The sequence below is a fragment of the Aulonocara sp. 'chitande type north' Nkhata Bay genome, linkage group LG7 (assembly GCF_057382095.1).
Source record: "Aulonocara sp. 'chitande type north' Nkhata Bay isolate Kocher_YH1m ecotype deep benthic linkage group LG7, A_spYH_male_GT1.1, whole genome shotgun sequence".
Taxonomy (NCBI): domain Eukaryota; kingdom Metazoa; phylum Chordata; class Actinopteri; order Cichliformes; family Cichlidae; genus Aulonocara; species Aulonocara sp. 'chitande type north' Nkhata Bay.
This window is the reverse complement of record NC_141350.1, coordinates 34,205,533-34,224,643: the sequence shown is the minus strand read 5'-3', so window position 1 is coordinate 34,224,643 and position 19,111 is coordinate 34,205,533. Positions and strand designations below refer to the sequence as shown.

The following is a 19,111-nucleotide window of genomic DNA, read 5'->3' as shown; positions in this document are numbered from 1 at the left end:
AGTGATGCCTTGAGGCATCCTCTCAAACTGGAAAAACCCAAGAGGACAGATAAAAGCTGTTTTCTCTTTATCAGCCTCAGACATCTCCACTTGGTAATATCCACTTCTCAGGTCCAGTACAGAAAACCACTTGCTTCCTGTCAGACAATCCAGTGCATCATCTATGCGTGGCATAGTGTACTGGTCTGGGATGGTTCTGGAGTTCAGTAGACGGTAATCAATACACATCCGCACCTTGCCATTCTTCTTCCTGACTATGACAATCGGGGAAGCATACGGACTGCGTGACTCTTTGATTATGCCGGCTGCCAGCAGTTCTTGTAGATGGCGTCGGACATCTTCAATGTCAGCAGGTGCGATTCTGCGAGATCTCTCCCTGAATGGTCGAGGGTCTCTCAGCCTTATGTGGTGAGTGACACCTTTGGCTAAGCTGACGTCCCACTCCTCCAGGGAAAAAACATCCGCTCTTTTTGATAACTTTGCTGCTAACCTGGCTTTCCACTCTTCAGGAATAGGAGAATCTCCAAAGTCAAACAGTTCAGGGTTAATAGACCTTTCTTGGGCGGAGGTCTTTGTTAACTCAGTGACAGTGTCCACCAAGTACACCTGAGCTAGCACTGTACCAGTGGGGACAATAGTCTCTCTTTGGGACTCGTTTCTTAGCAGAAGTGTGAAACTGTTAGTGTCCATCTCAGAAGATGGTAGTACTACAGGTGGAACCAACACTCCAGCTGGGAGGTTTGTAGATTCGCCCACCTCCACCATTAGAATACTTTTGTCTAATGGCTGCTGTTGTTCCACCTTGCAAACTGCATACTGTACTGCACAGGGAGGGATAGTGATTGGCCCGGGGCCTTGCCACTTCACATGACCCACCACGCCTATTTGTTGGCTAATGAGTGATGAGGGCAGTTCTGAGGAGAGACTATTTATCCTCAGTGAGTGAATCTCATCTTTCCCTCCTACCTCTTCACAATCTCTCAGCAGAGAATGCAGTTTCTGGGAGTTAGTGCCAATGATGACAGGAACCGGGTCTGGGCTCTTTGGATCTGGACACACCAAGGCCAAGACAGTGACTGTCTCTACAGCTTCCTTTGAGTTGGGGGGAAAACCCACCTCAACTGCCACATACCCCTTTGTATGGGTAGTTGGAATCACTCAGTCCCCATATGGCGAGATCTTTTAAAGGAAGAATGGGCACATTGGGGATGAAACGGGAATACCAGCTCTCAAATATAATGGTGACTCGAGAGCCGCTGTCAAGGAGAGCTTTACATGGTTGTCCTTCTATGGTCACATCGGTCATCATGGACGGGCCGACCAATCCTTCTGGGAGTCCACCCTGTGAGGATGTGTGCACGGAACTTTTCCGGATGGAACCGACCTGTGTGGGCTCAGAAGCGCCACCTGTAGCTCCTTTTCCCTCTTTGCTCCTACGAAGGGCTCCGAGTAGCCTCTGAATTACTTTGGCAGTGTTTTCAGGAGCCATGCAGTGGGTGGCAATATGGCCATTCTCCCCACACCAGTAACAGAAGTAACTTTCTGAATCTTTTGCAGCATATGGTCTGTTTACCTTGCTTCGTCTGGCTCTCCCATCTCTCTTTGTTGAGTCAGTTTGGGTTGAACCCTGTGACACTGCCATAACGGTCAGCTGGTGTTGTAACTGTTGAACTTGCTGCTTTAACTGTTGGACTTCATTCTCCGCGCCAGTCTCAGCAACTTTCTTGGTTTGTTTCAACATTAGCTCGGCATCTGAGCGCTTGCTTGTTAACTCTTTAAGCTCAGAGCGTAACTCTTTGATCTCGGCTTTGAGCTCTTGAACCTCTGTCGATTTGGCTTTTGTCTCTTCGCCAACTTTCACTTGTCTAACTGTGGTGTTTGACTCATGCCTCACTCTTGCATGGTCTTCTTCTTCTCGAATCTCACTGAGCAGCTTCAGGAAAGCGGGTGGCTCTTCCTTTCTTTCTCTGAGTCTTAGCTGCAGTAACATTATCTCTGACTCAGTTGCACCCCGTATAAGCTGGTCAATACGTGCACGGTCGACTCGATGGCTAGGGAGACCCCCTCTCTGCACTACCTTGGTCAGAGAGCGTTCCAATCTTCTCAGGAAGTCTGACAGCTTTTCTCCTCGCTGTTGACCCAGGCTCCTGAAGGCGAGGTACAAGTCTTCACCTGACTCCAGGGATCCAAATGCACTTTCTAGAGACTCTACATAGCTCTCCGGGCTAGCATCAGGGTTATCTCGTCGTACAGCTTGGATGATCTCCAACGCCGGTCCCTTTAGGCTCTCAACTACTCTCCTTCGCTTCTCTCTCTCAGAGCAGTCACACTCTTCAATCATCAGGCGAGCTTGCTCAACCCAGCTATCCAGGCTCTCTTCACCTGCTGGAGTGGGAGAGTGGCCAGAGAATATCCGCAGACGTCGAGATGCAGTATTCTCACCGGTAGGTCGCATAGTTTTCGCTAACAGGTCTCCGACTGCCCGAATGATGGATTCAGGGGAGTTTTCCTGTGGGGTTTCAGTAGACAGCAAGGCACTAACATCATCAATTGTTTTGCCTTCTTCTACCATTAGTTTCTTAAGCTTGGCTGAGAAGTCATCAACTGACCTCACAGATTCAGTGAGGAGGGAAATCTTCCAGACAGGACCTCCATTCAATGGCTGTACATGTGGTGGTATGCGGTCTGGCTGAGTAGCTTGACGGCATTCACACAGCACAAGGTTATTGCCTGTCTGGGTGTCTCTTAGTCTATCTCTCACTTTTACTCTTCCAAAAGCTTTCACTGACTGAGCTGTCTCTTCAATGTCTGATAAGTCAAAATCAGAAGGAACATCATGCAGTACAAAAGCCCGGTTTGGGTCTATACCTGCTTTACTGCACCAGCTACTAAGCTCAGGTGCAATTTGAGACTCTTTTCGAGTAGTCATCATATAAACCCTAATGCTGGTGTGCTAGGCTGTGAAAATCTGTAAACAAAATACTCCTTTAAAGAACAAACTAGAAAAGTTAAGCACGGGAGTATCCCAGTGGTGCCTCCATAATTGTGTAACACCCGTCCCACGTTCTATTGAGAGGGGCCCTGGGTTCCTGTTGTTACTTTCCTATTGATACTCCCTTTTTAATGCTTATGGTATTAAATATGTAATAAAACTACACTACATGGAAATAAATCACACACAAGCAGGTCAATTATAAAGTTAACTCCACTTTAGTGAATGCTGAATTAACAACACAAAGAAAATAAGTAAAATCAATAAAGTTTGTTAAACAATGATAAGGTATCTACCTCAACAGAAACAAAATAATCAAATAATATTGTGGGCCCACACGCACTCTCACCAAACACACACACACACCTCAAGTGCTACAGTCTTTCTGCTAGCAAACCCCTCGTTGCAGGCCTGAGTCGTGGCTCGGGTGCGTTGGGACCTAAAACAATATGGTCGCTTCACTTGTTGCCAAGCAGTAAAAATAAAAAGCACGTGCAAACAACAGTACTCACACCTCCAGGCAGTTCAAGGGGATAGCGGGGAAACTGGGTCACGGCTACCAGCAGGCCGCGGGAGCAGCACTCACAGTCGTCCTTTCCACGTGCTCCCACGTGAACACATAACTTCAGCACACCAGCAGAAGGGACCTCTCTGACCACCAGCAAGACGTCCGTCTCCTCCTACTGAATCACACAACTCCGCTAAATGCCAGTTCACATGCGATAACATTCAATCTTAGCATTAGCTTAATAAATAAAAACAGAGCAGAACAAGAGCTTAGCGAATATGCTAGGCTACGCTAGCGGCTATGTTAGCAGTTGTGCTAGCGGCTTTGTTAGCGCTAATCCGTTTTACACAATAACATTGGGTACAAGTGTCAGACAAAATCCACCTTTACCTCACAGTAGGGTACAACAGTTCTCGACTCCAGTTAACTATCCGTTAACCCGAAAATGCGTCTGTCGCCCTTCTATGAACTCTGCGTTCACTCGACACTGTTCAGCTCTCGTCTCTCTCGCTTCCTGCAGAGTGCACACGGCTCCCCACTTACTCCCACCCCTCTACCTGAGACTACTTCAGGGTTCACTGGAGCTGTAGTACATATCAATACCATATCAAAAATAATGACATAAACCTCAAAATACAAATAAAAAGGTTGTGCATTTAACTGACACACATCACATACTTTGCAGGCATTTGTATACATTCTTGAACACATTAAACATTTGCAATTAACTATCAATATTAATGAACAAATTGAAATAATGAGCTACTTATATAGCCAGGGCTACACCTGTATGAGACTAATCAAGAGGTATAATGTAGTTTTTAGTGTATGTGAATGTCAATTGTTCTTTTTTTTAAAAAACAAAAAACTAACATAATTCCCCCAGAAGTATGTTTTGCACCTTCAACATTTATCTTTTCCAAGATTGCCCTGATGGGACATACCAATTCTCTACATCCCAAATAAAAATATGGAGCTTTTAAACACAATATTTTTTCTGTAGCTGTGGTCACTACATCAGAGAAGGTGATTATACAGTCATAAAATATTGCATTTTTGAGACTGAGAGACTCGACGGACTACATTATGCTCCATGATCAATCGTGCTTGCTGGCCTTTATAACTTGCTCTGTCAGGTAGCAGGAAACAGACAACCAAAAGTTAGTGAAACAGTATGCATACACTGGCTGACTACCTCACTGTCCAGTTACACTGGCAATATTAATTAATTTTATCTCCGTTTTGCACTTATAGTTTGTATAATTTCTTAAGACTTTCTGCACCTTTTCTTACGTTTTGCCTATATGTATGTATTATAGACAAGAGACAAATAAACGATATAATAAATAGTTTCTTTTTTTGTATGCAGAAGTGCAAACCGGAGTGAAATTCCTTGTTTGTGCGCACAAAAGTCATTCTGATTCTGATTATTTATGGTTATACCCATCTGAACAACTTTTCACGTTAGTTTGTTTGAACCATCCAATCCAAGGAAACGTTTTGTTTTTAGTGAGAGGGTAACGACCCTACAGAGAATTTCTGTCACACTCACATGAACGAACTGTACAATAAATAAATAAACTTTTAGGACATGAAATCTTATTTTTTATTCTTTTTTTTTTATTAATTTAGGTTTTTTAAAAGTTTTAAAAGTTTTTTATGAGATAAAATTATTCAGTGAATTCCTGCAGAATGTGAAAATATCTTGTAATGTTTGGTATGATGTGCGTGTCACTTTCCTTTTTAGCATTTGCTATTTTTCTGAGAATTGTATACATGTAAATGTACTGACTATTAAATATCTATTTTTAGATGTATAAATATATATATATATATATTTTTTTTTAAATACTGATAGGATTACATCCAGTTTTGTTTAAAATGCTGTAAAGTTTATTTGCACACACAAATATGCTTTGGAAGCTGAAATGGTCCAGAGGATCAAATATGTGAAAGCGAGGGCAGGCATCAGAGTCTGTGTTTTCCTAAAGGTTTACTCTGAGAGCTGGCACACAAGCGGGGATCTGAGCGGAGGAGAACAGCACAAGGTACGTCAAGTCTCCAGGGAAGCACAAAAAGCATTAAACACCACGTATAGCTATTACTGGGGAACAGGAGGCCTGATTGACTGTAACCGATCGAAATGATCTGGCAAAGAGCAAGAAGATGTTTGCAGCACACGAGTAATTAGAATTTGAAAACAAGTATTTTAGCCCCACCTTTAGATGTTTGGAGTTGATGCCCATCTACACTTTTAGATAGATTATCATTTTTGTTGTACTTACTGTGCAAAATCTGAGACTGAAGCTGAGCTCAAATTAAATAGGTACACAAATACACTGATCGAGATAAGTTTAGGGGATGGGGGGGATAGACACAGCCCTCCATATGAATAATAAGAGATACACGGATGACAAAAGCGATTAATTATGGCAGCAGTGGTTGGATGCCCTGTTGGCACACTGTCAGACAGAGATTTATTCATTTAAGCTTATATCACAGGCCTTCATTTATCATATGATTAAATGATGATGTTGTGCTTTTTTCTTTTTTGTCTTCTATTTTTCCTTTTCCCCTGCATACGTGTGCTGTTGGTTTGACATTTGTTGTGAAGTGTTTTGACCATAAATCAATTCATAAAGTGTCAATACAAAACCCAGCAATCGTGTTTAGCATGTGTGGACCAAAAAGGAAATGGATCTTTAATCCCTAGATTGTTGACGCTACGCCATCGTCCACGAGTGTAACGACTCGCTGATTAGAATCGATGCGCTTGGCTTAACGTTGGAGAAAAAGCTGCATCGATTCAATCCGCTCGGATGAAACTAAAGCTGGGAGGGAATCAGAAGTAAAATATTGATGCAGGTTTTTCTATTTTCACTGCTACTTTACTCATTTAATCATTAACTACGTGCATGCGCTGTGTGCAGCATCGCCACTTGATAACAGATAAATATCAGATAGTCTGTTTAGATTTTGGGGGGCTGTGCTGAACACGTTTTGCTTACAAATTTGCATTTGTTAAGATTCATGTTCAGTGCACAGAACTGTTGAGTCCAGCTCCAGCTGCATGTTGAATGTTAGGAAGAGAGAGAGAGGCGGGCATCCTGGCCACAGTATCTGTTTAGTGCTGTAAGCATCATCCTATACACCAGCACCTTATTTCTCCTCCACCCCAACCCCTCTGCTTCCACAGAGTAGTGTATAATTAGACACACATACGCAGCCACACAAACACACACACAGATATCTGTAATTACAGGAAGACAGCTGATGTACAGAACATATTCGAATATGGCACGTCAGCCTTTTTAGTTACCTCTGAAGGAAAAGAGTTCAAAAGGTTATGAGAGGAAAAGCAATGCAAATGTGTCGGGGGGGTTTTCTACCACTGTGCTATATTTTAGAAGACCTCTTTGCCTTCACCGCATACTGTTCAGAATACATTTCTTTATGCAGAGACACCGACTCCCTGGGAATGAGAACATGCTCGGACATCCAAATACTGCTGTTCTGTCAGAGCCGCTGGTGTCTCACTGACACACACAACGTCTCCTTCTTAGTTAGTGACACACACACACACACATACAAGTTATGGCAACGGTGACACCAGACTTTCACTCTCAGCTCATCACATTTAAAAGCCCATTGGCTTCACATTTACATGCACTGTAAGCATAATGTCAATGGGAGGTTATCTTTTTAACCAAAGCCCTGTCACTTTTTAACATAACCAAATTAGTGCAAATTAAAAGTAAAAAAAAAGAAAAGAAAATCAAAAGGAATCAAATCAGCAGAAGATGCAGAAGACAAAGCTTTTAAATTGGGGACAAACCTCTTGATTTACTCCGCCGCCACCTCTCCGGCCTCCTGTTAGAGCCTGTAATGCTTTATCTCCGTGAGGTCTAAGTCATCATTATAACCCCATTATAACACTATGCTATCACAATATGTAATTTCTTTTTAATTGACTTCCTAGGGTCTTGGCAATCAGGACACAAAAAGCAATCATTCTAACTGCCATGCATCAACACTATTTATATTTTATCTAAAGACGGAGTTGGGGTGTGGAGCTAGAATTGAGGTTGTTACCGATGATGACTTAGATGAATAAGGTTAAACACAGCTGTTATCTTTCTGTGTCCAAAAGCTCTGGCCGTTGAATTAAAGTACTAACACGAAAGGACACCTTGTTGATATATGACAACAGCTGTATTTGACACCCCGGTGACATGGACAGTATGTAACATGGATGTAGCTTCCAGGTCTGAAAAGTGAAGCCAAGTACTGTAAATGTGGATTCTGTTTATTGGTTCCAAAAAACACTTCATTTTGTTTACAGGTTTTTAAGAAAACCGCCTGGATTGCTTGCTCTGTGACCTCTTTTCAGGTTTCAGCTCATATTTAATAATCCATAATCATTTATTTGCAAATTATAGTCTGTCTAAAACAGGGGGATTATTTGGGTTATGCTATATATAATTCTCAACTTGTCAAACACAAGCTGTTAGCCAGTGAGTGTGCGGTTTCACAATCAGATCCGTCCCTCACTTGGCACATCTGTGGATACATTCAAATAGTCCGTTTTGCTTAGGAAGGTTCCTAACTGAGAGAACTGACCTGGAAGTATCTGCTTGGCCACAATATTAAGAACTGCTCAAATTTTCCAAATGCTGATATTCCTCTATTCCCCACTTTAGCACTGGATACACTGGACAATCCATTAAGGAAGGAGAGGAGACGATGCAGTCCAACAATTCGCAGTTCGTGAAAATGATCAAGAAAATTGACAAAGCGGTGCAGATCACGTAAACGTTGATTCCAAGTGTATTTTCCATTTCATCTCAAAACCTACTGGTATATTTAGAATTTTAAGCTTATTAAATTCATGTCACGCTGCTGTAGTGAAATCTGCTCCCTGTCCAGGTGTTGCCTTGCATGAATAACATAGGTTTAGGCTATAAAAGCTCTCGAAATCAAGATTATGACTTATATTGACTGAACAAAGCTTTGCTTGGACTTTGATTAGAAATCGTAAAGATGGCTATCAAGCCATGATGTTACACTGGCAGGGTGTTTGACCAATACTCTGGCCGGATCATTTCAGTAATAACCAGCCTTGTGCCAAGACCAGAGGGACTTAGTGATGTAAACACTAACACTAAACACTAAAAACAAAACAGAGTCAGCACACGTCTAAAGCATGTGTTTCTCTCTGAAAACTGCGTGGCAATTAAATGAGAGGCAGCTGTAGGAGAATCAGTGTGTTTTTGATTTAGAAATTGCTGGGGACTGTGTAAGGTCCTGAGGACTGAGTCTCAGGTGGTGAGCCGGATTTATTCGTGAGAGAGCTGCATTATTACAAACTACAAACCTGAAGTCTGTCTGTAACGGACGACCTGTACAATGTCTAGAAGAACACGAAACATCATTTACCATCAGACCTCGAGTCTGTGTGTGTGTTCATGGGAACACTGTTACTGCAGTCACATATTGTATATTATTGCATTAATATAACACAGTGGCACAGTCCCTTTTGTTCTTAATAAATTCAATACCGGAGAGAAGTGGAACCAGAAGTCGTTGCTCTGTTTCTTCAGCCAGTTACTGAGGAGCAGAATAATGTAGGGCTTTTCTCTAAACATTCAGGGTCAGGAGTGACCCTACATGTTCCCTTTTCTTAAAAATTCCAGCCAATTGTTTGTATGACCTGCTTGAAACAACATGGTACGAACACGGTGGGCTGAAGTGTGGCTTCACCGCACATCTGAGATTCCCTGTTTTATTTCACACCTTTCCTTGATCTCATGATATTTTCATTTTTCCTTTCTCACGAAAGTGGTTAGGAAAAGGAGCTAGGAGCTGATTTTTTGGGGACTATTTTAATGGATTTAGATTTTAAAATCCCAAAATGGGGATGGTAAAAATGGTTGAGGCTTCATAACAGGACTTTACAAACCTGTGGGTGACAGCTTTTCCTGCTGCTTTTATCAAACAAACAAGTTTCTTAAGAAATGCTTAAAATTGATATATGATAGATGAACTAACATTTTAATCTCCATTTAAACACTAAAAGTTTTTTATTTTTGTCTCTTAAAACGTACAAACCTTTTTTCTGCAAATGGAAGAATCTATCAATCTGCCTGTAAAAAGACTCTATAGGATAATAACGTGCAATCAGCAGCCACAGCCTTTTACTCTGAATTAATTTTCTTCTTTCTTTCTTGAGAAAGAAAAAAGCAAGGAATTCATATCCTTAAGAACCATTGTATTTTTTCCCCCAGATAGCCTCTCCAGATGCAACAAGTACCTTGCTCAACAAAGAAGCCTCTTGAAACCTTATTTCATGGTGCTTTGTGGCATCTGCTGCCTCACACATTGGAAGCGGGCTTGCTCCTGGAATACCTGATAGATAATAGACTGTACCCAACCATAATTACACTGACATTTCATGCAAATAGCATGAACCTCTGTAATTGCTTGTTGCAGTTAATTTTAATAATTAGGGTGAGGTTTTTATGAGCATGCTGTCGTTTTACATTATTGTGTTAAATTTATCTTCCCTGAGAATACCTGCTAATGCCGTTCAAGTGGCTGTTGCCAGTGCGTCCATCATTTTTCCTCTTTTCCTGATGCAAAATAAGGTCAAAGGTCTGAGATCTCAGCATGCAGAATTTTAGATGTGTTTTAATCTTTATTTTGTACACTGTAAAAACTGTGACTAGAGGTTACTTAAAAAACCTATGGCAACAAAGTGACACTTAATTTACTTAAGTAGAATTTAATTTCAAGTGATTTATGTAAAATTTAGATAAAATGTTAATTAAATTTCAACAAAAAACAATAATAGATATTATTGACATTGTCTTTTAAATATGTGTTGAATTTAGGGACAAAATCTCAAATTGAAGGTTAAAATTGCCTAATTATAACAAAAAATTAGTTCATTTGAAATGAATCTCTGAGAAAAATTACTTTGAATTTACTAACGATCTGGCAAAGGTTTAGTAAAAATGACTAAAATATCCATTACAAAAAAATTAACAACTTTTTGTTTTTAATTAAAACTCTAATTGGATTCACTAATTTTCCAATTAAACTTTATAATTAATGACTGAATAGTAAGAGAAAATCAAATTAATTTAACTTCTTTTCTGAGTAAAATGAATCAATTTCGCAAAGACAACATTCAAACAGTAATTGTTTTTATTGTGGAATTTAAAACATATACAAAATTTATAATATAATATTTTTCTGATTAATTTAGATTGTATGCACTGAAATTCTTCACTAGTGCTTGCCCCAAAATAATAGGAAGAATAGGCCATAATTGAAAATACAGTTTCAGCCAACTTCTCGAGAATGTCAGTCTTTACTTTGGAGGTGGGCAGAAGATTTCCATTCTTTTTATACTCCTCGGTGGCTCTTTCCAGTTACATTTCAGTTTCATGTGCAGACTGTGGAATGGGGAACAGCTTTGGCCAGGGCTCACAACGTTCTGTGAACTTCTGCCTTTTGAGAATAATGGTGTCCTGAGAAGATGTGGTTGCAGCAGAGTCTGCATTGGATACAACTGGATTGGATGATGAGTCATAGTCAGTTGATCAGAGGGGCTGCCGAAAATTGGCAGGATGACCAGGGTGATGCCAACAACCTTCACAGTGTCTTTGTCTTTTATCTGGTCACTTCTGCGAATAGTGAAGTAGTCCTGAAATTTTGGTTTAAAATACTGAAGACTTAAGTTGTTTGAAATCCCAAAGGTATCCTTCACAACACCTTGCAGCTCCTCCTACTGTTGGTGGGATCCCTGATGAAAGAACCAACTTCTCCGTTTGGTCATCAGTGATTACATGGAGCTCTATCTCGTTCAACCTAGAATAAAATGTAAATGGGCAGAGTTAAGTTAGATTAAGTAGGGTCAACTTTGTCATTTTCTGCTGCTTCAATTTCAAAACTAGTAGTTTAATTCAATACAATCATCCATCAAAACCTATTCAAAATGCATAGTCTACATACTGATCAGCTGAATTTAAGTTGAGGGATCTTCCAACAACTGAAAAGAACACAACATTAATAGCAATCGCACTCTCCAAAGTAAAAATTTTACACACACAAATTGTTAAAGACAAATTTGAATTAATACTAAAATTTTTAAAGGTGAGATTCACATATAAAACAATGAAACTCTTTATTAGATTAAAAAGGGAATAGACTCTATTTTCTGTACCGATTTGGTGACAGATCATGACATGAAATAACACTATTTGTGTATTTATATACTGTATATATTCCCATATTTGAAAAGATGTCCTTTTAATCTACACAAGGTCATCTCTGTATCCAAACACCATTGGGTGTTAAACATAGAAATTATGAAAGACTTATGTCAGATTAAACACGTATTACTATATTATTTCCTGAATGTAGCTTTGTCTTGAAGATCAAACAGGTGCCATTCATACAGGTAACGAGTGGGGGACAGAAAAGCTTCTTACAGAAGACGTTACAGGTCTGTGAGAGCCAGAGATTTTCCTTGTTTGAGGTGACCAAATACTTATTTTCCACCCTGATTTACGAATAAATTCTTTACAAATCCTACCATGTGGATTCATGGATTTTTTTTTTCACATTCTGTCTCTCACAGTTGAAGTGTACCTCTGGTGCAAATTACTGACCTCTGTCATCATTTTAGGTGGGGGAACTTGCACAATCGGTGGCTGACTAAATACTTTTTTGCCCCACTGTAATCAATGGATTTCTTTGAGTAGTGTAGAAAAGTTTGGACACGTTGAATTGCACAAATTTTTTCAAGTTATAGATGCTTCAGTAGACGTGAATGTTTTCAAAATTAACTTCTTTACTCCTTTTCAATACAATATTGTGCAACATAATATGACTGAGCCAGCTCAATTCAGACATTGTGTCGCCCAAGATCTAAAATAAGTTTTAATCTTCTGTCAGCTGCTCCCTTTAGGGGTCATGATGGTGAATCATCTGCCTCCTCACCCCGTCCCTGTCATCTTCCTCTCTCCCTGTGCATGTCCTCCTTCATTACATCCATGAATCTTCTCTGTGGTCTTTTCCTCCTGCCTGGCAGCTCCATATCCTTTGTTCAATACACCCACCCATCCTCTGTCCATATATTAAAAAGGATGTAAGATATATATGTAATTTTCTCCAGTGTGCACATATAGGGAATGTCACCATAGGATGTCACCATGTTGTCTTTTGGGAGCCAGAAGCGACCATTTGGATGAAAGTGTGGCATGCTAAGTTATCAGATTGCCAACTTGGTTAGTAAGCTGGATCCATAACCTGTATAGGTGTGACACATAGACACAGATCGGGTATTGAGAGTGAAACTTATGAACTTCAAAAATTTCACTCATGAAACTCTTCTAACCTTTCTAAATCCTTTTCAACAAAGACATTTTTGGCCCATTTTCCAATTTGATTTAGCTGACAGTTTGACTTTTAATCAGATATGGTCCGGATGAATAAATAAATACTGGACCCAAATAAAAATAGAGTAAAGAAATTTCATTAGTAAACAAAAGTCATGCCCTCCTTTTTATGTTTGTTAGTGCTATTAACCAAAAGCCAGTAGTGGAACTCAACTACATTAATTTGCTAAAATGGTAACTCCTGAACCAAATCTTTAATCTAATGAGCCGGAGATCGTATGCGGTGATCAGTCTCAGAGCAACCTGTGCAGACAAAAGGCAGGAAAAACGTAGAGATCTAACAGCAGAGAGGAAGTGTGAAAACAGGGAATCAAATACACCTGGAATTCTGTACTAGAAGAAGAAAACATGTGGAAATAAGTAATAAAGGAAAAAGGGAGTGTAGTGGGAAGACCGACTGGATAATTATTGACAGGTGGTGCACAGAACGGGCGGGAAACCAAAGAAAAAGAACAGGAAAAATAAATGAAGTGCAAGAAAGTGAGAGATTTCCAAGTGGAAGTAACCTAATGAAAACCTAACACAGTGAAAGGTACTATATTCAAGTATAGATTTGGTGTACATCAGTATTTTTGTCATGGAGAATTGGGTTAAAGGACTCAGGTGCGAGACTCCTTGCAGAGTGACAGTGAATTTATTCACAGTGAAAAGGTGAGTCAACAGTTCGAGTCTGTAATCCAGAAAGGGCAGTGCAGAGATACGGTGACTTCTCCCCGCGGTGACAGTGCAGTGACAATCCAAAACAACTCCTTGTGCCTGCTTCTCCTCTAATCCCTGAATCCCGGTTTAGTTCAACGTTCCAGCGTTGGTTGTGACTCGACCGCACCGTTAAATAGGTCTGCTTCAGATTAGTTGTAGCCAGCGAAGTGATTACGCACAGGTGCGACGATTCCAGCTCAGGACACTCCCCTCGGGTCAGCTGCCGTTCCGTGCCACGGCTTCCGGAGGTACATGTTCCAGCAGAAAAACACATGCACAGGATGGAGAGGAGAACACGACACAGTACACACAAACACCACCAAAAATTGGCAAGGCGATCGGTGAGGACCGTCTAGCCGTGACAATTTTAGATTTTTAGATTATCTTTAGATTTTCCCAGACACCAGAATCATTGTCAAATACTTTCTAAATATTGATCCCACTACCGTTAACGACCTGTTTTTATGAAATATCTATGACAGAAATGTTAAAATTCATCAACAGCAATAATTTTAAAAAGATTAATGGTAAATGTAAACGTATTTGACGAACAGGCTGAATGAGTTGTAGTTATTCTTGGATTGGAGAAAGATTAATAAAATAATAATGCTCAAAAACATGGAAACTTTTCAGAGTAAAAATGTTATTTGTCTTCCTGTTAATCAGGTAATTCCTGAAAATCCATATTGGTAATTACAGCTTGTTGCTTACTGAGCTTAAGTGTGTTTCCAGGTGACATCATCTAACGTGACTTTGGTTAATTAAGCCAAATGTTTTCATCGCTGCTCAGGCCCTGCAGCTTTGGACTGTGCGTTCACATTTTTACTTCATGCTGTAAAATCCCACATCTGGATATTAGGTGCTAACTACAGTCAGAGCCACCGGTAAAGATTTTTTAAAGCATAAAATAATGCACCCAGTTCCAAGAGTCAGTCAGTGCAAAGTGACCTGACTCATTCTGTTTTATAGGCGAAACTGCATTTGTAAAAAGGACCCATAACTATGAGTGACATAAAGATTATATGACTTGTTAGGAGAGATTTCTGTTGTGCGGTTCAGGAAGAATGGTGGAGGGCGAGGAGGTTGAGAGACTGGAATGAAGAGGAAAAATGAGAAGAGGAGGTGTGAACCTCCGGTGTCAGCGGGGGGAAGTCTTTTATTTATATGGCCCTGTGCTGCTTGCCCAAATGTGTAATAATGGGCCATTCCCACAGTACATGCATTCAGGGGTGGGCTCACAGATCATCACTTCCACATGGCTGGACAATGAATTAGAAAGAGAGAGTGTGATATAGGTGGAAGGGGGAAAAGGCAAGGGCAAGTAAGTTAATGGATATGACTCTGTGGTCATATACATTAAAAATGATCTGCACACCGACGTATTTTATATTACATATCTTACAGTTACAGTGAACTAAAGTGTTGATGTCTACAAAGAGGTTTCCTTTGACTTAGAATAAATATATGTAAAGTATTCTAATATTCAGTTGTTGCAGTTTCTTAATCTATCCTATCTAACCTATCCCATCTACCACAGGGCAAAAATACACCCAGGACAGGTCGCCAATCTGACACAGGGGCAAATGAAGGAATGCCTTATTTAATTTGAAAACAAAACCAATTAAAGCCTCGGTCACACAGGCCTAAAGAGCAGTCATGAAACCCCGCCGGCTTGCTGTAGCTAATTGAACTTGTTTGCAAAGAGGTATACGCTGCTGCACCAACAACCCCCTTGCATATGCAATGGTAGCTAGTGGTTTGCTGCAGTTACCTGAGGTTTGCAAAGAAGATACTCGTGCAAACACTTGTCCATGTCACATAATTGGCTTGCATACGAGATGTATAACACTGGAGTAAATTTAAACACCAATCACAGAGGAACATTCTTTCCAATGATCTAATCTAGGGTTATTCTCAGGAATCTGACTGGAAGCTCAACCAGGGGATGGAAGGATGGATGCATTTTAAAGTGCTAACACTGAGGTTTCAAAGTACAAAGTCCAAAAGCACTGGGTGACTGAGTGGTTACATCCATATTTTGTATGGTCAACATTTCCCAGCACTGAATTTAACATAAGCTGTTTAATAAAATAAAATTGATCAAATCTATAATAAAATAATATTTAAAAGTGAAACCAACAAAAACAGATAACAGTGAAACACTTGAAGGGCTTGAAAATTCCTACAAAATACATCAAACCGTGTGACAATGTTAAACCAACCAGTGTGACTCAGTCAACAGCTAGCTTGTAAACAAACAGGAAAATTAAGCAGCTAATGAGCTGGCTATGCCCCTCAGGAGTTGGCATGGGTCAAAACCAGAGACAGAAGCAATAACAATAATAACACAATAGTAAATTGAGAATAACACAGCTTGCTTTCTCACAGTTAAAAGTGTCCAAAACAGATGTCATATGGTTTGTCCCTCCACTATAAACTGAGAGGTTGAAAGGCTCTTAAACCTCTTTTATTAAAACAGGTAAAAACAACAACAACCTTGGTATAATCTTAGATGCAAAATTGAAATTCAACAACCAACTCAATGCTGTGGTCAAGACCAGCTTCCACCAGATCTGGAAAAGGTTATGCATTCTTTGCTACATCTGGGCTGGACTACTGTTGTCATAACCAATGAAGCAGACCGGACTCAAAACATGGGACTCAGGAGACCAGACTGAGTGACTTTATTTACAGTGCATGTGAAAGGGAAACTATTTACAAAATCTTGAGGCAGGGAAAGTCCGTTTGTAAGATCCAAACTCCAACCGCACATGGAACAGAAACAGAATCTCCTCCACGACTCTCTCTCAGAAATGCCACGTTTCTCTAACATGGTTAGATAGTGAAGGACCTCTCCCAGCGTGAGAACAGACAGGTTGATCAGTAGATGACAAACAGGTGAGCTTGATGGCTTCAGGTGCAAGAATTGAGGAGAGGAAATTCGAAGGGATCCCAAACCTACCAGGCAAGGTGTGGCACACAAACAAACACACACTCAAGCCAGTAGAGAGGGAAAGAGAGAAAGGCAGAGACACACAGGAGGACCATGACAGTTGTAATGTACTGTATACTTGAATTAGTCAATCATTTCTTGCTCAACTACAGTTACTATGAAGTCCTGCAGCCAGATTGCTGACTAGAACATGAAAGACAGACCACATTCCTCCAGTGTTAGCAGCCTTGAATTAGCTCCCAGTGCGTTACAGAACCCAGTATAGAGTGGCACTGTTTGTGTTTAAAGATTTAAAAGGTTTTGTACCTGCATGTGTGGTAGATCCATCCATACACTCCTTCAAAATGATTCTGGGTCTGCTTCCCAGGCACTCGTGACCACCCTGTGGTCGAAGTTTATTTCAAATGGGGGTTATGCCTTTGCAGTTGTTACATCAAGACTCTGGAATGATGTCCCAAGTGACCTCAGATGAACAAGGCAAGCTAAGCTAAAGACCTTTTGCTGAGCTTTGGAGGCAGCTGATCTCTGGAACTATGTAACCAAGGACGGCTTGTTGTGTCATCTTATATAAATAAATCAACACAGTGATGACACTAACATCCTGGTGTTTACCAGCCAGAGATGGGCAGTAACGCGTTACTGTAATCTGATTACTTTTTTCAAGTAACGAGTAAAGTAAGGGATTACTATTGCAAAAACAGTAATTAGATTACCGTTACTTTCCCGTAGGAACGCTGCGTTACTAAAACCGTGATTTTTTGCGAGAATCTCTCGCGACAGTGACGTAAGCGAGTGCGCCGTTAGTGACAACAGCTGTGTGCAGATCAACAATGGATCACATATCGATTGCGGGAGAGAGTATGAGCGTGCAGCGTTTAAAGTGTGGAAGTACTGACCTTACTTTGAGTTTGATTCCATAAAAAGTGACAAAAACATTAGTGTCCGTTGTGCGTGGGAAGAAAACTTATTTTTACAGCGAAAAAACCCCTAAACTTCCAAGCAAGCACCGAGTGTGCAACGACGTAATGGGAAACTCACAGAGAAACTCGCGGATTCTTCCACTGACCGCGGCTCACCTGCACCAGGGTAAACCTCCGCCTACCGTAGTCCTGCTTTACAGGTGAAAATAGAGCAACAGGACCGCTGAGTCTTTGACTTTATTTATTTTCTGCTGTGTTTTACTTGCATCTATTTGAAAGAGTGAGTGTAAACACAAAAAATATTTTATTTTATGTGCTGGAATGTGCAGAAAATAGGTTTAAATGTTAAACTAATTTATTCAAGTCAGAGAATGTTGCATATAATTAAATTTTAGCTTGATGCATAAAGTTAAAAGATTAAAACTAATAAAACAAGTTAAAAAAAAGAGACTTTTCCATTTGATTACATTTTGTATGATGGATTATGTAGAAAAAGTAGAATTGGGCTGAAAGATCTATCACTTTATCACCTCTTCAGGTTGTAAATCGTGTTTTTAAAAAGTAACTAAGTAACTAAGTAATAAATTACTTTTGAAAATAAGTAATCAGTAAAGTAACGGGATTACTTTTTGGGGGAAGTAATCAGTAATTAGTTACTGATTACTTTTTTCAAGTAACTTGACCAACACTGTTCGGGAGGGTTTGTCATTTGCAACCATGAATATTTTTATCAATTTGTTTGACAGCAGTTGAGACTGGAGAGTTAAATCAGCGTGAACCAGTGTTGTGGATCAACGGAGCAATCTGCTAGCATGTCTCAAAACCTTCAACCATGAGCTCTATACCGGTGGAGCACCGGTTAAAAAAGAAAAATGAATAAAGCCAATAAATTATATTCTGTTATTTATTCTTTACACTGATCCTATTTAAAAGCTGTCAGTAGTATGGTTTTATGACAACATACAATTCTTCTTTATATTACCAGGTTTGCTGTAATTCCCTCCCCAAACAACAGCTTATCATTAACCCCAGACTAATTTGGCAGTGTGTTAAGTAAACACATCGTGGTAAACTTTCCATGCAGTCACATCGCACTGAGAGAGAAACTTCTCCCCTGAACCATCGAGTTAATCTGTCCCGCAAATTGACTGAACTCTACTGCGCAGAGAGACAAGGAGTACAAAAGCCAGAGAGAGAATTGTTCATGCTGAGAGTGACCAGGCAATTTCTCTCCATCCATGGTTACGCCTCAGTAGTGTACTTCACACCCATAATGCACTGCAGCTCTGAAGACACACACCTCTTTGGACCATTATGCTACACTTCTTCACTGAGTCACGCACACGAGATGCTGAATGTTTCTTCTGGAGACACACACACACAGACTACATACATCACATACATCACATGGCCTTTCACGTTTCAAACTTGCCACCAGACACTCTGTCACCCTCCACGCTGTGTGTCCTGCTGAGACCTCTGTCAGCCGTGACTGACAGGATGACAGGGGGACGCTGTTATGATTCATGCCTGGGCTGGTGGCCTCACAGCTGGGTACCTCCAGCACCACACCTG

At 40.4% G+C, this 19,111-nt stretch overlaps 1 protein-coding gene across 2 annotated transcripts; it reads right to left on the bottom strand.

Moving 5' to 3' along the window:
- Positions 1–1,100: 1,100 nt before the first annotated feature.
- Positions 1,101–4,268, bottom strand: LOC147325579 (paraneoplastic antigen Ma2). Of its 2 annotated transcripts, none has more exons than XM_086300145.1 (2): positions 3,891–4,268; positions 1,101–3,675 (listed from the first exon to the last, which is right to left on the bottom strand). In XM_086300145.1, exon 2 carries the CDS (start codon positions 2,930–2,932, stop codon positions 1,118–1,120), a length of 1,815 nt encoding a protein of 604 aa, XP_086156271.1. In that variant the 5' UTR covers positions 2,933–3,675; positions 3,891–4,268; the 3' UTR covers positions 1,101–1,117. The 2 variants fall into 2 exon arrangements, with proteins under 2 accessions (XP_086156271.1, XP_086156272.1); XM_086300146.1 differs by having other exon boundaries at positions 1,101–3,672.
- Positions 4,269–19,111: the final 14,843 nt, after the last annotated feature.

Coding starts and splice junctions, on each gene's coding strand:
- LOC147325579 (XM_086300145.1), bottom strand. CDS start 2,932: ATGATGACTACTCGAAAAGAGTCTCAAATTGCACCTGAGCTTAGTAGC.